This window comes from Leptodactylus fuscus, chromosome 6 (genome assembly GCF_031893055.1).
Source record: "Leptodactylus fuscus isolate aLepFus1 chromosome 6, aLepFus1.hap2, whole genome shotgun sequence".
Taxonomy (NCBI): Eukaryota; Metazoa; Chordata; class Amphibia; order Anura; family Leptodactylidae; genus Leptodactylus; species Leptodactylus fuscus.
The window spans coordinates 50,599,940-50,616,436 of NC_134270.1; the positions used below are offsets into that span (position 1 = coordinate 50,599,940).

General features: G+C 39.3%; 1 protein-coding gene across 2 annotated transcripts in view; it reads left to right on the forward strand.

The window, feature by feature from the left end:
• The window catches only part of PRDM16 (PR/SET domain 16), a 454,135-nt gene that overhangs the window by 422,753 nt on the left and 14,885 nt on the right, over positions 1-16,497 (forward strand). For both annotated transcript variants that reach the window (XM_075279930.1, XM_075279929.1), the window contains exons 6-13: positions 1,581-1,779; positions 3,343-3,490; positions 3,613-3,711; positions 6,016-6,169; positions 7,968-9,378; positions 11,355-11,442; positions 14,722-14,891; positions 15,205-15,282. In XM_075279930.1, the coding sequence (XP_075136031.1) occupies positions 1,581-1,779; positions 3,343-3,490; positions 3,613-3,711; positions 6,016-6,169; positions 7,968-9,378; positions 11,355-11,442; positions 14,722-14,891; positions 15,205-15,282 (2,347 nt within the window). The remainder of the gene's footprint in view (positions 1-1,580; positions 1,780-3,342; positions 3,491-3,612; positions 3,712-6,015; positions 6,170-7,967; positions 9,379-11,354; positions 11,443-14,721; positions 14,892-15,204; positions 15,283-16,497) is intronic.

The window sequence follows — 16,497 nt, forward strand, 5'->3', positions numbered from 1 at the left end:
GATAGGAGATAGATAGATAGATAGATAGATAGATAGATAGATAGATAGATAGATAGATAGATAGATGTATTAGATAGATAGATAGATAGATAGATAGATAGATAGATAGATAGATAGATCATAGATAGATAGATAGATAGATAGATAGATAGATAGATGATAGATAGATAGATAGATGCATTAGATAGATAGATAGATAGATAGATAGATAGATAGATAGATAGATAGGAGATAGATAGATAGATAGATAGATGGATGATATAATAAAACCACTTCTATGTATTCCAATTACTTTACCAATGGAGGATAAGTACTATAATGATATGACTCTGCTGAATGTGTTGTCTCCCAGCTTTCTAAGACCCCAGAACGGTAACCCTTCTAGTTGTTCAGCATAAAAGTGTGAACAGCCATGAATTTTCCCTGTCAGGGCCACAAGGAAAGTTGGGTGATCACCCCAATATATAGCATTCTTTATTATCTGGTATATCTTTTTGGCCCACAATGCTGTATGCCATGGCAGCCAACCAGATATATTAAAAAAAAAAAAAAAAAAAAAAAAAAGAATAATCCCTTATTTATTTATTTGCTTCTTGCATTTAATAGATTTGTTTATTTGCAGACGCTGACCTTTTTACGGTTATTTGCATAAGTTTATGAGCTGGATTTATAATTTGTAGCATGCCTCATAACACCATACCCTGAGGCTACCGGAATCAAACCCAGTACTTAAACAGGAGGTAGCTGTGCAAAGCACTAAGATGCTGAAATGTTACTATCATAACCTTGCCTGTGCCAGCGCCATGTGGCACGCTTGCCAGTGTCAATAAATCCACACCAAAAAGCTTAATTACCGTCTACCTTGGGAGTTAATGAACCCTGCTACATGCAGAAAGTTTGCTCTAAGCTGTTTGCATAAGAGTGAAAGTTTAATTGCAGAAAGATGTTTTAAGTGCAAAGTAGCTAAATACCTTAAGAAGCTTCTGTTCCTTGAGTCGCTCAGTGGGGGGAAGGCTTGGATAACCCTAGTTTTCCTTAAAAAAAAAAAAAAAAAAAAAAAAAAAAAAAAAAGTGTATTTTTGAAATATTTACAACTGAGACCCAATTGTTTGACTTGGCATGGCCGCCAGGATGCCGTCTCGTAAACCTATTAACAGCTGCCCTTATTTTAATTTGTTTGACCTTGGTGATAATCGTTTATTGTATATATTATGCTATTAACATGCTCTCTCCCTCTGCGCTTACTTATCGGTGGTCAAGATCTGCAATTGTTGTCTGAAGACTTTCTGCAGAACAATACAACCTGGGTGTTAATTCTAGTGTCTGGTTCTTGCATGGTGGGACTTTATGCAGAGGGACAAAGCTGTAAAACTCCTAGTGATGGCTTTGCGAATAACCACTGGCCAAGCAGTGGGAAGAAGCAGGATCTTACATCTGCTTCATTGTTGTTAAGTCGTATGAGGAGCGTACAGAAGCTTGTAGAGCAGATTAGGTGTAGATGAGGAGTTGGCCAGTGTGTTAAGATGTTGCTGGCACCATTCTGTTGGGTTATGGTTTCTCAATGTGTTTTTCATCCACAGAAGAACACACATTTCGCTGTGAAGATTGTGATGAACTGTTCCAGTCCAAGCTTGATTTAAGGCGGCACCAAAAATATGCCTGCAACACAGTCAACCACATATACGAGTCTCTGAACGAAGAGATCAAGCAAGAGGGTTTTGATAATGAGCAAGTTCATGAGTGCAAGGACTGTGAGCGCTTGTTCCCCAATAAGTACAGGTAAGTAGGACATTGGTGCCTTTCATGAACTGTGTATATGACTAATACCATAATATCTTTCCTTCTGAACTTAGTCATGTATGGGCAACATATATAGGCAATAGCCATCAATATCAGTATGGAAGTGGGGGGGGGGGGGTTTCTTGTTCCACTATTGAAAGATGAAATACCCATTAAAGAGCCTTCAACATGAATATCGATAGCCAACACTTATGGAGCGTGCTTACAAAAAGACTTGTAAACATGCAAGTCCTAAATCCAAGCTTGTTCGCTGACTCTGTGATGTAGTATTTTTCCTAACAAGGTGAATCAGAAGATTCTGTGGCGGGCACAATGTCTTACATTATTGGGTGCAATGAGGACAAACTCATTACATGCTGCAGTTGGAGTGGATCACTTACTGCTGTGGTTAAGTCCATTTTGTTTTATTGCACACATAAACTATTAGTCCTATAAGGAAAGATAAGATAAGATAATCCTTTAATAGTCACAGCTTGGGGAAATTCAGTGTGTTACAGCAGCATAGATAATACAATAATATAATTCAATAAAGAGCTCATAATAGCAGATAGAAAACATACTAGGAGTCATAGCAACTAGGAAGAAAAAGAAAGACTTCAGGATCATTTAGTTCTCTGTGCTGAGTGATCTTCGCTTAGCTTGATGTTGATTATACAGCCTGAATGAGGTTGGGAGGAAGGATCTCTGATAGCGCTCCTTCTCACACTTGGGGTGAAGCAGACGGTCACTGACACTACTGCCCAGTGCTGTCACGGTCTCATATGATCTATATGTATAACTGAAAGGTGGTCTATGGACTCCTTCTCATTGTAGGCCATAGTTAGCCCAGTCATAAACCCAAAACCAAAGACAGTAGTCACAAGAGTAACTTTCAGACTCAAGGTATCCACTGCCAGTGATTGTCCACAAACCAATATTTCAGGTGGTCAGCCCTTTTTCAGGCAGGATTACAGTAGTGTCTGTCGTGAAGAGGTTGTAGTAATACATAATATGGCTATCCAGCCTGAAGAAGGTCATGTTCCACCCAAATGTTGCTTTATGTACAATCTTGATAATTTAGCGTGGCAAATGCATTGAGAATTTCAGTGTCTTTAATCCTTGACCCCCTAGAACTTTCAGACGCCTTCAAATGGAGAAAGAAAACCTGAGGGGATGAAATGGGCTTTCTTAATCGTCTCCACTCACCATCTCACCTGACATCTTGACCTTATAGGCCCACATTATATACTTTGTTTTTCTGTAGAATAATATCAGATTCCTGTCTACCTCAGTAGACTGGAGAAAAAGTCTGTAAAAGGAAATTTTGTAGTTAATGGACTGAAACATCTATTGACATACTTGTTGTCTATAAGACTTCCACGCACAAGTGAATTGCTGTACTGCAGTTTTCGAGAACTGGTGATCAATGGGACTAGCTTGCATGACCAGTGACTGCCATTGCATATCAAATACTCCAAGCCTAAATCTCTACGTAGTTGAACCTGACAGGCACGGGTGGTATTAGTCCTTCTCACTTTATGGCCAACCATGTGTTCTTTGCAGTTTGGAGCAGCATATGATCATTCATACAGAAGAGAGGGAATACAAATGTGACCAGTGCCCAAAAGCCTTCAACTGGAAATCCAACCTGATTCGCCACCAGATGTCACATGACAGTGGAAAGCGATTCGAATGTGAGAACTGTGTAAAGGTACTGATCACCATTGTTACTCTTTGTTTGTTTTTTTTCTTCATTATCATTGTGATGTCCTTGAACGTGTGACCCAAGGTTGACGCTTGGAATGATCTGTGTCTCACGTATGTCCTTTGCAGAACGAGTCCTGGTTCCCAAGTGATCTTCCTTCCAGATTACCCATATATTTGAACTGCAACAACAACACTGAAGCGGAACCTCACACACCTAAAGTAGACGTCAGTGTTATGACATAGTTACATTTATTGTATGATCACACACGGTCACAAGTGCAAGGTTTCGGGTGGCATCTTCATTTAATCTGCGAAACACTTTAAGTATCACATTTAATAATTGATATGAGATTCCTTCTTCTGGTTGAACTGTGGTGAAGCCAAGAGGACTTAGAGAGCACTCTATTGTTCCTTAGGTATGCTCCCCATTCCTTAGGGAACATATCTAAAGAACAGTTGACATTCCTTGCATTGCATTGGTTAGATGACACCACCGTGAATCTCGGTTTGCTTTTCCTGTCTTCCTGCCAATAGTGTAAACTCAAGTGGCTTTATCTGGCCAAGGCATCTTGACTTGATCCATATATGTAATCAAGACAGTATATCAAGAACAATGGTTGTCCCAATGCCACCACAGTTCCCCTTGTCAGAAGGACAGCTTTCAACAGCATAAGAAAAATACAAGAAAATAAACTTGTGATATCTTATTTGCAGCTTCCCAAAACTTTGCACATTTGAACTTTAGGTGTGTGCTATATACTTTATGATATTCATATGAAAAACAAAAAAAACAAAAGTCAATTATTTTATCAAGGTTTCCATTTTCTCAGTGTTAATATAACTCGCAAATATACCCATCTTCCTATAGAACAAAGTTATGTCAAAATGTCTTAGGCTGCATTCCCACGGAGTAACGCACCGTGCATTCAGACACCTATACACATGTCAGAGTGTGAGCGTCAAAACAGATCCCATTCACTTCAATGTGTGCCGGCTCACACACGCTACACATTGAAATCAATGCGTTAAAAAGACTCCCATTGATTTCAATCAGTAGCGCCTGTAAGCCGGCACCCATTGAAGTGAATGGGATCCGTTTTGAGCGCTAACACTCTGACATGTGTATAGGTGTCTGAATGCGCAGCGCGTTACTCTGTGGGAACGGAGCCTACAGCGCTATTTCCAGCTGGAGATTGGGGTTGCCTGTACACTAGATTTTTATACAATTTGCTCTATAAATCCCCCCCCAAAAAAAATTTCACTTTCATCTCAAACAACCAACCTTGTATACAACTCAGCTGCATGATATTTCTATAATAGATTTATCCATAAAAATTGAAGAAATTGAGTAGCACATCCTAAGTTATTTCATAAGGGTAGCAGAAGACAACTAGGATGCTCACCACAGCTCTAAAAGAGCGGCCGTTTGATCAGAAAATTACTTTTAAGTTAATTTTTTGTTTTTCCGGCAAATTTTTTTTTTTGCCATATTCAGTCCACCTATATGCTATATGGGCATAAAGAGTTCTAGTGATATCTAATCACATGACTCCCGATTGTAACTTCTCCTGGTCTCGGAAATGTTTCCTGTATGTCTGTCCTATAATGAAGACATAATTGAATCCATGGTTTTGTTTGTTTGCATTGAATCAATTGGCTTGAACACTATTGTAGCATTGGGGTGAGATAGTTGCATTGTATTTTCCACTTGCAACATTTCCAAAAACTTACAGCTTTATTATTCTTGCTTATACTATTCAGTGCAATGATATTATAAAGCGGGCCATACATGGTAGATAACTGTTGCCCAAACCCACAGGTTACCTTATGTGTATGAGGGCTTCCCAACTCCCTCCTAGTCAGGGGAGATCTAGGTGGACTTCAGTTGACCAATCCTCTGAGAACCAAGAATGCATGTATATAGGTGGTCAGGAGAGATGGCTGAAGGAACGTTTGGCCATTTGGTCTCTAAAGGCTTTGTCCAGTCTAAGTGTCTGTCCATAAAACACCTCTGTTATATCTTCCGAGCATTGGAAACCCTTTGTGTTTCTACCAGTTTGAAAGTCAAAAATATAAAATAGCATATTAAGTAAAAACTTACAATATAGCAAAAATAATTGACTTGTCCGATTCAGACAACCCATAATATTTAGGTTATTCAGCTTGAGTGTTCTGCCAAATCCCTTAATTAACTTAAATGTATATCCCCAACTGGAATGTTTCCTTTAGTGAAAAACCTTTGGACATTCAGAAGTTGATCTAGTCAAAGCATCATCGATGTATCATTCAGCTCTTGTGTTCCAAGTCATATGTTATTCCAGAGCCAGATTTATCACCCTGTAGCTAAAAACCCATTGTTCTAAGTCTAAGGAATAATAAAGAATTTGGAAAAGATTCTTCTCTAGAGTAGGTCATAGTATATTCTCGCCTTGCATTCCTTTCTGAGCACTGTATATAAAATAGAATCTAATTTTCAATTTATTTTTACATCCTGTAATGTAATTTTTATTGATTTTTTTATTTCTTTAGGTCTTCACTGACCCAAGCAACCTCCAGAGACACATCCGTTCCCAACACGTTGGAGCCAGGGCACACGCGTGTCCTGACTGTGGCAAGACTTTTGCCACCTCGTCAGGGCTCAAGCAACATAAGCACATTCATAGTACTGTCAAACCTTTCATATGTAAGTTGTCTTGCTCATCTAGAATTTCCATCCTTATTTAAAAAGTTTTCCGAGGTTTTTTTTTAGTATGTAATGTAGATAACTCCATGCAAATAACTGGAAAAACAGCTTTAGGTTACACCCCTGTACCGCAACATATAAATCTCAGCTGAGGCCTGTACTATCAGCGACTTGGCATGAAATATAGTAAATACTACCACTGGGGTTTATTATTTGGGGTTTCACATCCTAGAAAGTCATGGTATTTCTTCTTCTATCCAGCGGGTTCTGACCTTGAGGAAGCCCATTGATGCTGAGAATGAATGGGCCATCATCCTGTAGTCTAAACATATCCTTTAACTGTCCAGTTCTTGACCATAGCTTTGAGTAGAATACATAATTGAGAGTAATTAGTTGTTACAGTAGGTCACAGAGTAAGTAGTCACCCTAGGCCTCACTAATTTCACAATGAATCTATGGACTTTTAGAGACTATGATCTAGACTCTTGGACAGTGTATCAGTACACCATTTATTGTAGATACTTTAGGGAACTTGTTTATCTTGATGGATTTAAGATATGGAGTCTACCATATGACGCCATGTATTTGGTACTTTGTTTCTAGTCCATTAGTGTAAATAGTCTCATTCTCGGCTGTAGTATGTAATGGCACAGAATAATCATGATGAGACTGGAACTTCTCCATTCACCAGGAATTTCTGATGTCTGTGAAGAACTAAATAAATATTGCTTCAGTCTGCGAAATGACTTCCTCCTTTGTGATTCGTTCCTCCTCGGTGTCACATCTTCCAAGTGAATGGATAGTCTGAGTTCTCTTTGTGTACATTTTTGCAGTCAGTTTCTCTTCGAGCTACAGTCATCCCTCTTCTGAGACAGAAAATATTCCTTATAGTAAAGACATCTACATATTTGTAGATTTCAACTGTACAGAATTGTATCCTTTCTTTTATATTTTACAGTATTATGTGGACAGACAGGAACTGTATTATCATAGCTTTGTCTAGTTGTCTACTAAAAGGGGGGCTTTGAGCCCCCTATTTTCAGAATATGCCGCTAGAGGTCATTTGAGATTTCCTAATGTTACCAAATGTACTGTCCATGTTATTAAAGTCTTTTCAGACTGAATAAGTTCTATTTTGCTCCTTAAATGGAGCAGCTTTTAGCTCTCGGCCAAACAGCTATACCTTTTCATCCATGTCCCTGAATAAAATCCCCCTCCCAGAAAGTCAGACATTCCAGATGTGGGCAATGGAGCCATTTGCTTGTCTCTTCTTTATCCTGGTCCTCGGGACCAACCACTGGGAGCCCCATGACATTTCCATTAAAGTCAAAATAAAGAATAATAACATCATCGTCATTTTCTGCTAGCAAAGTAATTTTTGGGACACGGTACATTGCCAACTTAGAACTTCACAGTGTGTTAATCCACCATTCCCGACTGCAGATCCTGGGCAGTGAACCAACAATCGTCATGCTTTTATATATGTGCAGCATCCTGGATAATAAATTATCTAATATGGGTTCTCGTTATATATCTTGCATTAAAGATTTGGAATGTCAATGTGATTACAGGTTCACTTTTAGAATATAGCTTTGTAAAAATAAAAAAATCTAATGAGGACCATAAGAAATTAAATATGTCTAATACCCCAAAAGACAATATGTTACATACTAGTTGTAATTCACATTTCTAATTTTTCTAGACTTTGCTGACTATGTCTATGATGATGAATGCTGTTCACACAGTCTATATGTTTTATTTTATATTGTTTTTGTTTTGGTTTCTGTTGGTGTTCCAGGTGAGGTCTGCCATAAATCGTACACACAGTTCTCCAACCTGTGTCGTCACAAAAGAATGCACGCAGACTGTCGTACACAGATTAAGTGTAAGGACTGTGGACAGATGTTTAGCACTACCTCCTCTCTTAACAAGCACCGGCGCTTCTGTGAAGGCAAAAACCATTACAATCCCGGTGGAATGTTTGGGCCTGGTCTCCCCTTGACACCAAGTTCTTTGATGGACAAGTCTAAACCTTCTCCAAACATGAATCACTCTAGCCTTGCTTTCAGTGACTATTTTCCTTCCAGGGCACATCCGGGTAGTTTGCCATTTTCACCTGCTCCTCCACCTTTTCCACCTTTGGCGCCAGGATTTCCAGGAATTTTTCCTCCATCGTTATATCCACGACCACCTTTATTACCTCCTTCTCCACTGCTCAAAAACCCTTTGAACCATACACGAGAAGCAAAGCTTCCCAGTCCATTAGGTAATCCTCAACTTTCCCTCATCCCCTCTTTGAACAGCAGCAATAGTAACCAGCCACTTTCACTGGAGGAAAAATTTGACAACAGTATGGAAGATTCATATATAGAGAAACATAAATCTAGGAGCAGTGATCTATCTGACGGTAGTGACTTTGAAGATGTCAACACAACCTCGGGGACTGATCTGGATACCACCACTGGCACTGGGTCTGACTTAGATAGTGATATTGAGAGTGAAAGAGACAAAAACAAAGAAAAGAGCAAACCCGTAGAAAACAAACAAGACATTGTTAGTAGCTCGGTTTCTAGTAGTTCTAATAACAATGTTACAGAGAGGCCCTTCTTCTACTCTCAACATTCCTTTTTCCCTCCTCCAGAAGAGCAGTTACTTCCATCCATGGGAGCAGCGAATGACTCTATTAAAGCTATTGCCTCTATAGCGGAGAAATATTTTGGACCTGGATTTATGGGGATGCAAGAAAAAAAAATGGGCTCCCTCCCCTATCATTCCATGTTTCCCTTTCAGTTTCTCCCGAACTTTCCCCATTCTTTATACCCAGCTTTTACAGATCGGACAGTGAATCACAACTTGCTGGTGAAAGCTGAACCAAAGTCTCCTAGAGACCTTCAAAAAGTTGGCAGCTCAAGCTCAGAGTCACCGTTTGATCTAACGACCAAACCAAAAGAAATTAAGTCAGCCTTAATGCCACCTAAGGTATTGACGCAACCATCCTCAGGAGAGGAGCAACCATTGGACCTCAGCATTGGTAACAGAAGTAGAGCCAGTCAGAATGGGGCAAGGGAAACACGTAAAAACCATATCTATGGTGACAGAAAAGCCATGTCTGGTGAAATGCTTTCCAAAATCCCTCCACCTCCTCTTCCCCAACAGCCACCTCTTCACTACGCAAAGCCTTCTCCCTTCTTCATGGACCCCATCTACAGGTATTAACATATCTTTACCTAATCTACATGAAAATTACTGTAAATCGGGTAAGCTACTTGTAATAATATTCTCCTTTATATGAGTTGGGCTCACAATCCTATGATCTATGTGTCAGGGTTATCTTATCTCGTTGCTGGTGACACATATTATGACTATGTGTATGCTCTGTCTCTCTGCTAAATATAGTCCGGTGTTGACCAGTTTAATGAGCATCCTATCAAGGCGAGTTCCAATTATTTCACTGTCTTTAAGAGCTGAGGCTCCACCAAGAACAGAAAGGATGTTAACTCATTAAATTACAGGAAATGTTCTCATCCTACTGCAATATATCACGTATCAATTGGTCTGGCCTGTACTCATCGCACGGAGTGGATGGATTGAGATATTAAGATTTATGATGTTAATCTTTTGTAAACATAGAAGGGGGATGTTTGATCCCTACGGAACATTCAATTTTTTTTTTTAATTATTTTTTCTAAAACTGAATACAAATACAGAGACTACACTCTACCAAACTTGGATCCACTGGAACTGCAGACAAATCAATAGGATAATCCAATACCCAATGGACATACAATGTACTAACTATAGGATATCTCCTTTTCTGGATTTAAGATAGCATGTTTTTTGGTTATCCCAAAAAATTTTTTTAAAAAAACTTGTATCTTAATCCAAGAATATAGGGGATGTGTATTTTTTTATATATAGATACTAAATTAAAGCTTAAATGGGGTTTTTTTAATCACAGACAGTTATGTCATACATTCACAGGATATGCCATAAATGTCTGATAATGCCACCCTCCTGGATGTATGGAGATCCTATTCACTTCTGTGGGGGCAGTTGTATTCAGCATTTTTTTAGCACTCCCATAGAAGTGAATATTGACAGCTGTACATACTGGGCCATGTGCTCACTTCACTGTGGCAAATGGGAATTCGGAGGACCTCCATCCTGGAGATGTGTAAGTTGTCCCAATAATTTTAATGGGAAAACTCTCAAGAGAGAAAGAGTTCCATTGGTTATTCCTACTCAGGATGCAACATTTCCTCAGTACAGAGGCCCACATGGATGACATCAGGGGAGAGCTCAGGGCCCCGGTGCAAGAACAGTTATGAACCCATTGTTTTCCAGTGTCTCTCTGATATTCCACCAGTTGGCCATGAAGTTTATCAGCTTAGGCATTTACACAAGATTTAATAAAAAGTAGAAAGCTGCTGTTAAGATGATGGGTTCCCCTGGCCTACTGGGCCCTTGGGCAACTGCACCGATGTCTACTCTGGATGACATATTGTAACGTATCACAGTGAACCTTCACTTTAATTGTGAATTTCTTTGTTTAGCAATAGAATAGTTCTAGAAATATATTTTTTGCTTTACAGGAGAAATCAGTGTTAGTTATCCATATCAACATTCCACATGGCATGCACAAAAAGGGGCAACCCTGACACAATTCCTTGAGATTAATTGTGCAAGATTTATTATGCTCCCCTTTCAGGGGCGTGAAAATAGACCTCTGAAAGAAGGTGCACGTAGCTAAAAATGGTAAAAAAAAGACACAAGAAGTAAGCCTCCCCCATGTCTTTTTCCAACTCTAAGAAAATTCTAATGGAAAATGCAATGGTCTCCATCTTCACTAGAACATGCAGATCTAATTTTGTGCAGGCTACACAATTCTAAACAACAGAACATCTGCAAGACATAATGGGAATCTCCAATTTTTTTCTTTAATTTCCCTTTAAGTAGTTTGTTTATTTTGGACACCCCTTTTTCTTAAAAGGGTTTGCCAATTATAGGCTGATCGCCCCTCTTCCCCCACAACCACTACCACTGCTATGAGTTACTACCACCATAGACAGGTGGCAAATACTTATTTCCATTATAGTAAGGTAAGGGCCATGCTAACCACTCTTTATTATCATTGATGTTACTGTATCATGTTTTACAACTACTGTTATTTTTTGGGCTTGTCCAGCAGGGTGGAAAAGCGGAAGGTGACAGACCCTGTGGGGACATTGAAGGACAAATACTTACGACCATCTCCACTTCTTTTTCACCCACAGGTAAATTCTCTATCTCCAACTTAATAACAATAACTCCCATCATGTTCAGTAAATAACTTCTTTTTCCTATGATGGAATAGGACCAAACAGATAACATATGCCTCCCAAGGATTGGGGAATCATATGGCACCCCGTGTATCAACAAATCCATCCTCAGAAATATATCTAGTCAGTGGCAGTGGTCTCCAACCCGTTTAGAAATGACCAATAATCCAGATTGGCCTAGATTTTTATGTGCAGTCTGTTATGTAATGGACTATATCTACCATGAGGAGGTAATCTACATAGCCTTTAATCTGCGGGGTCATTCTGAACAAGATCTTTTGGTGACTTCATTGCTTAGAGGACGAGGGTTTGGAACCCTCATCTAAGATTTTTTTTTTTTTTAATGTGTTCAACAATTATATTTTTGTAGACAGGTCATTCTTCTACAGAAATCTACAGAATTTCCCACCTCACTGCTAAACATAGACCCTTCATTGTTTCACATCCCCGCCAACTTATAGTTAATAACTTCCAGTGATTTTCCTTCTAGATGACTGGATAATGGCAACGGGCCCGCCAGAAACATCCTGTGTTTGTCTGCTTTAAAATAGTGGTGAGATTTACTTGTAAGGGATCTGATATGACAGCGCAGGCAGTTAGTACTGGCAAACTGGAACACAGGAGCACCACCTATAGGATATCATAGAGATAAGTAGCTGTCACCGGGTGGAGGCCTCAGTACTAACGTTCCTGGGATCCTTACAAACTACTACAGCTATGATACACTTGACATAGGTTAACAAGAAGCTGCTACCTTCACCATGCTGTGCATATATATATATATATATATATATATATATATATATATATATATATATATATATATATATACCGTATGTAGTCCTATGGGAAAATATTCAGTATAACTTTCATTTAAAGGGGTTGTCCAAGAGTAGAAATTGATGGCCTGTCCTTAAGATAGTGGTATTGTTACTTGGCTCCCATTCAAGTGAATAGGAGCCCAGCACAGCTACACAGTGTATGGAACGTTCTGCTTTCAAGGGGCTCTATCATTGGAAAAAGTCATTTTTAGCTAAGCACATCCTTGCATAGCCTTTAGAAAGGCTATTCCACACATACCTTTTGTATATAAATTGCCTCATTAGTCTTTGAAGAAGTACATTTTTGTTCATATGCTAATTAGCCTCCTCCATGCACTCCGGAAGTGTTTGCTATTCTCTATGGGTATGAGAGCAGGGAGATGAGTCCTCAGCACAGCAGACTCTGCTGTACATACACATAGGGAATAGCAGAGAGGAGTGCACGGTGAGACTTCCGGTGCATAGAGAAGGCTAATTAGCATAAGAATAAAAACAGACTTATTCAAAAACTACTGAGGCAATTTACATACAAAAAGTATGAATGAAATAGCCTTTCTAAAGACTATGCAAGTATGTGCTTAGTTAAAAATGACTTTTCCCAATGATAGAGCCCCTTTCAGCTTTGCACACTGTGCAGATCCTATGGGCACAGCAGCTGATCTGTGGGAGTGCCAGGTGTCGGATCCCCACCATTCTAATATTAATGACTTACATAGTTCATGTAAATTTGCGGTCATTCTAGGCTTAAGTATCTATTGGGTGTTCTCAATCCGTGGTTATGGCAGATTATCTATCTTACAGTTATATGCTGCAGACACTAGCCTTCTTATAGGGGTATTCCAGTCACAAGTTACCCTCTATCCACAAAACACACCAGTTATCAACATCAGTATCGATCCCCCACTAATCAGCAAGTCACCCCCTATCTTGTGGAATGGGAGAGTTATTTGTTGAGACTGGAATCTCTCCTTAAGAAGTATAAATAATAATACAAAACAAACATTTTTAGATTCTGGAGAAGAATTATATGAGACTTTTTTATGGAGTATAGAAATATGCCTTTTTACCACCCCCTGCTGGTTGGCCCGTGTACTGATATAGCTCAGCTTCCTGCCCTGTGCCATTGGATACGTTCCTCCTGCTAATTTTCTGCCTCTCTCATTGCTCAGTGACTTAGAAGTGGCCACTTGGGGCTAAACTGTAGAACTTATATGAGTTTTATGTTGGTCTTTTCGTCCTGTACGCACCATAGGGCATAAATCTATTGATTCAGGCCATTTATGGCTAATTACTGTATTTAATAGGGGTCATGAATGGCTGCCAGCGTGCTACAATTTATATTTGGTAATTACAACAGCTTTTTAATAATGATATCTTTCTAGAACAATGTCTTGGCTGCAGTCATCCCGAGAGTCTAGCTTAATGTATTGTAAACGTGCAAAAGGTCAGCCCTTGTTGTACAATAGACCATCTAGTATTTGATGTATGGCTTCCTGCGATTTTCCGCTCCCTCACCGTCTTCTTTGCTTTTTCTTTGGCTTCAGTTCAAACTTGTATTTCATTTTCTCCTCAAAGCAATATAATCTGCAAGAAGCTTCTTCGAGTTATAACTGTAAAAGCAGAGGTTACGTTCTCCAGGAAAACACAGATTTAGAATGACTATTCAGTTACAGAATGGTGGATCAGTTATCGGATCTGGTTTGTGCTTCCTGGACAGATACACTAGATAGAATCCCACTGCGTTAAGACTGACTGCAGGATTATATACATTGTGGTTATTGCTTAAAATGCAACTCCATTCACCTTAATATGGACACTAAGTGGTTAAGGATATACTCTATATTATTTCATGTTATACAGTACACTTCTACTGTGCTCTTGGTCACCCCCTGCTGACAGACGGCACATAGGAAGTGGCTACAGTCACAGTTGCTGTGCAAATGGTTTATCCCCATGGTTGCTCAAGTTGTCAGCAGAGCCATAAACATTAGGTAGCCCACCAATTTTGGTAGAAGCAGTCTAATGTCCATGAGACTTAACAACTTCCTGACTGCAAATGATTGGTAAGAGAAGCCCCCGCCATGTTGCTTTTCAATATAAGTCATTGCCATAGGTGCCTTTGTGCCCTCTCTCTGTTCAGAACATTTGCACCAAACTGAAGCAAGTGTGTATAAGTATAAGGGAATTGGAAGACATAGCTTATGGCTAAACTAACAATCCTCCCACAGTTATGTTTTGTGTGACCACCCTTATAGAAGTTTATCTAATGTTCCCTTACACTATGCAAATGTTCTCTTTGCCTCTCCATCCCTATATCTTAATACCCAAGCAAAGTAACCGGTTCTCATCAATCCTAAATATTATTCTGACTTCTGACCATGTCTTCTAACATATTCTCACTTATTGTTTATAGATGTCCGCCATCGAAACCATGACTGAAAAGCTGGAAAGTTTTGCCAACTTGAAATCCGACACAGGAAGTTCATTACCATCCCTCCCGCACCACCCCTTCAACTTTCGCTCCCCACCCCCAACTTTATCAGATTCAATCTTACGGAAAGGAAAAGAACGCTACACCTGCAGGTATATTATGCGTGGCGTGAAGCCATTCTACTGCCAATGTATCAAGTACATAAACATCCTATCAATGTGTAACCGACTTCACGATCGGTGGGTCGGTAACATTGCCTGACCTATTATGATCTTTTGTATGGATCATTTTCTGGTATATGGTTGTCAATGAGAGGTTGGCTGTTAACATCAACTTGGTTCTATGGTCTAGAATATTTTGCTGATCTTCAAAGACTCAACCATGACTCCATATTAGATGTAGTTCCTCAAGTCTACCCATTGTTACAGAATTATATTTATAGGTTGTGTTTTGTCTCCTTACCAGGTACTGTGGTAAAATCTTTCCAAGATCTGCAAATTTAACAAGACATCTCAGGACCCACACAGGAGAACAACCATACAGGTAGGATAAGGCAACACTTATTTATACTAATAGCATAACCAGAATTGTATACAACCATCTTGTATTGGTTCCTAAACAAACATCTCTTGACTTTCTATATCATCTCACAACCCAACATTCACAGGAACAGGCGATATGTAATGGCTGAACATGTTTTGGATGGAGTTAAGCTTTTAAGGGACTCTCTAGTTTTCTGACAAGTCCTAGAGTTACAAACATTTATCTTGAGTCTCATAAGAACAGGATGAAACCCCAAAATGGCTGCCTTCATGATAAATGTACTTTGTATTCACGTCCAAGAGAACGTGGTCCAACATAATCTCAGCAATAGCACTGATTTATTTCCCTTGGCTTGCCAAATAAAAAAAGTAATATATGTATTTTGTGTAAGACGTCAGCTATAGACCGACTTCTGCTCAGAATAGTTCCCTGGGGATCTGATGTTTTTAGAACAATTTAATTGTCATTGATTTCTTCCATTCTCTGACAACTGTGACTGTCAGCTTAATTGTTTTGAAAGTTTATGTTGCGAATGTCTGTTCCATCCCATGAACATCCCACACAGCGATGACTTGGAAGGATTGTACAAAACATAATAAGGATCATTTTTGCCTCGGTATTTTCACCATGTGCTGTGAGTGACTAATAGGAAATATTATAAATCATAGCTGGCAGTTATTGGTAAATGTGTATGTTGGAATTATTGCAATTTTGTCCTAATTTGGCTTCTTCAGATTTTGTGTCAGTTTTAAGGGAAGCGGTGTGAAGACTGAGCTCAGCAGAGCTTGAAATAAAAGAACTGAATTGGGTTGTATAGTTTGTGTTCTGACCTAAATGCAAACTGTACAGTACATAGTACCCATTACTGTCACTATAGAAGGAGGCACTGTTGGCATGAGCACCTACAGATTGCACGCTGAGCCATACTGGATGCAGCCCACATCCTAGTTTTCTCATTGGAGACAGCACCGAGCCGAAACTCGTGTGATACTGTTTTGAAAGGTGGATATTTTAAAGCAATAGAATGCTCGCTCACCTTCTTTTGTTGTGATGATGTCACAACACCCAAAAAGCGTATAAGTAGTATAACCGATGATGGGAGAGCAGCTAGATCTGACTCTCCAGGACGTCAGGGTTAGAGATGTAGAGGACCAGAACCAATCCAAGAATGAAATAATATAGTGATCAGTACTTACCCAGATACGTGCAACAAGT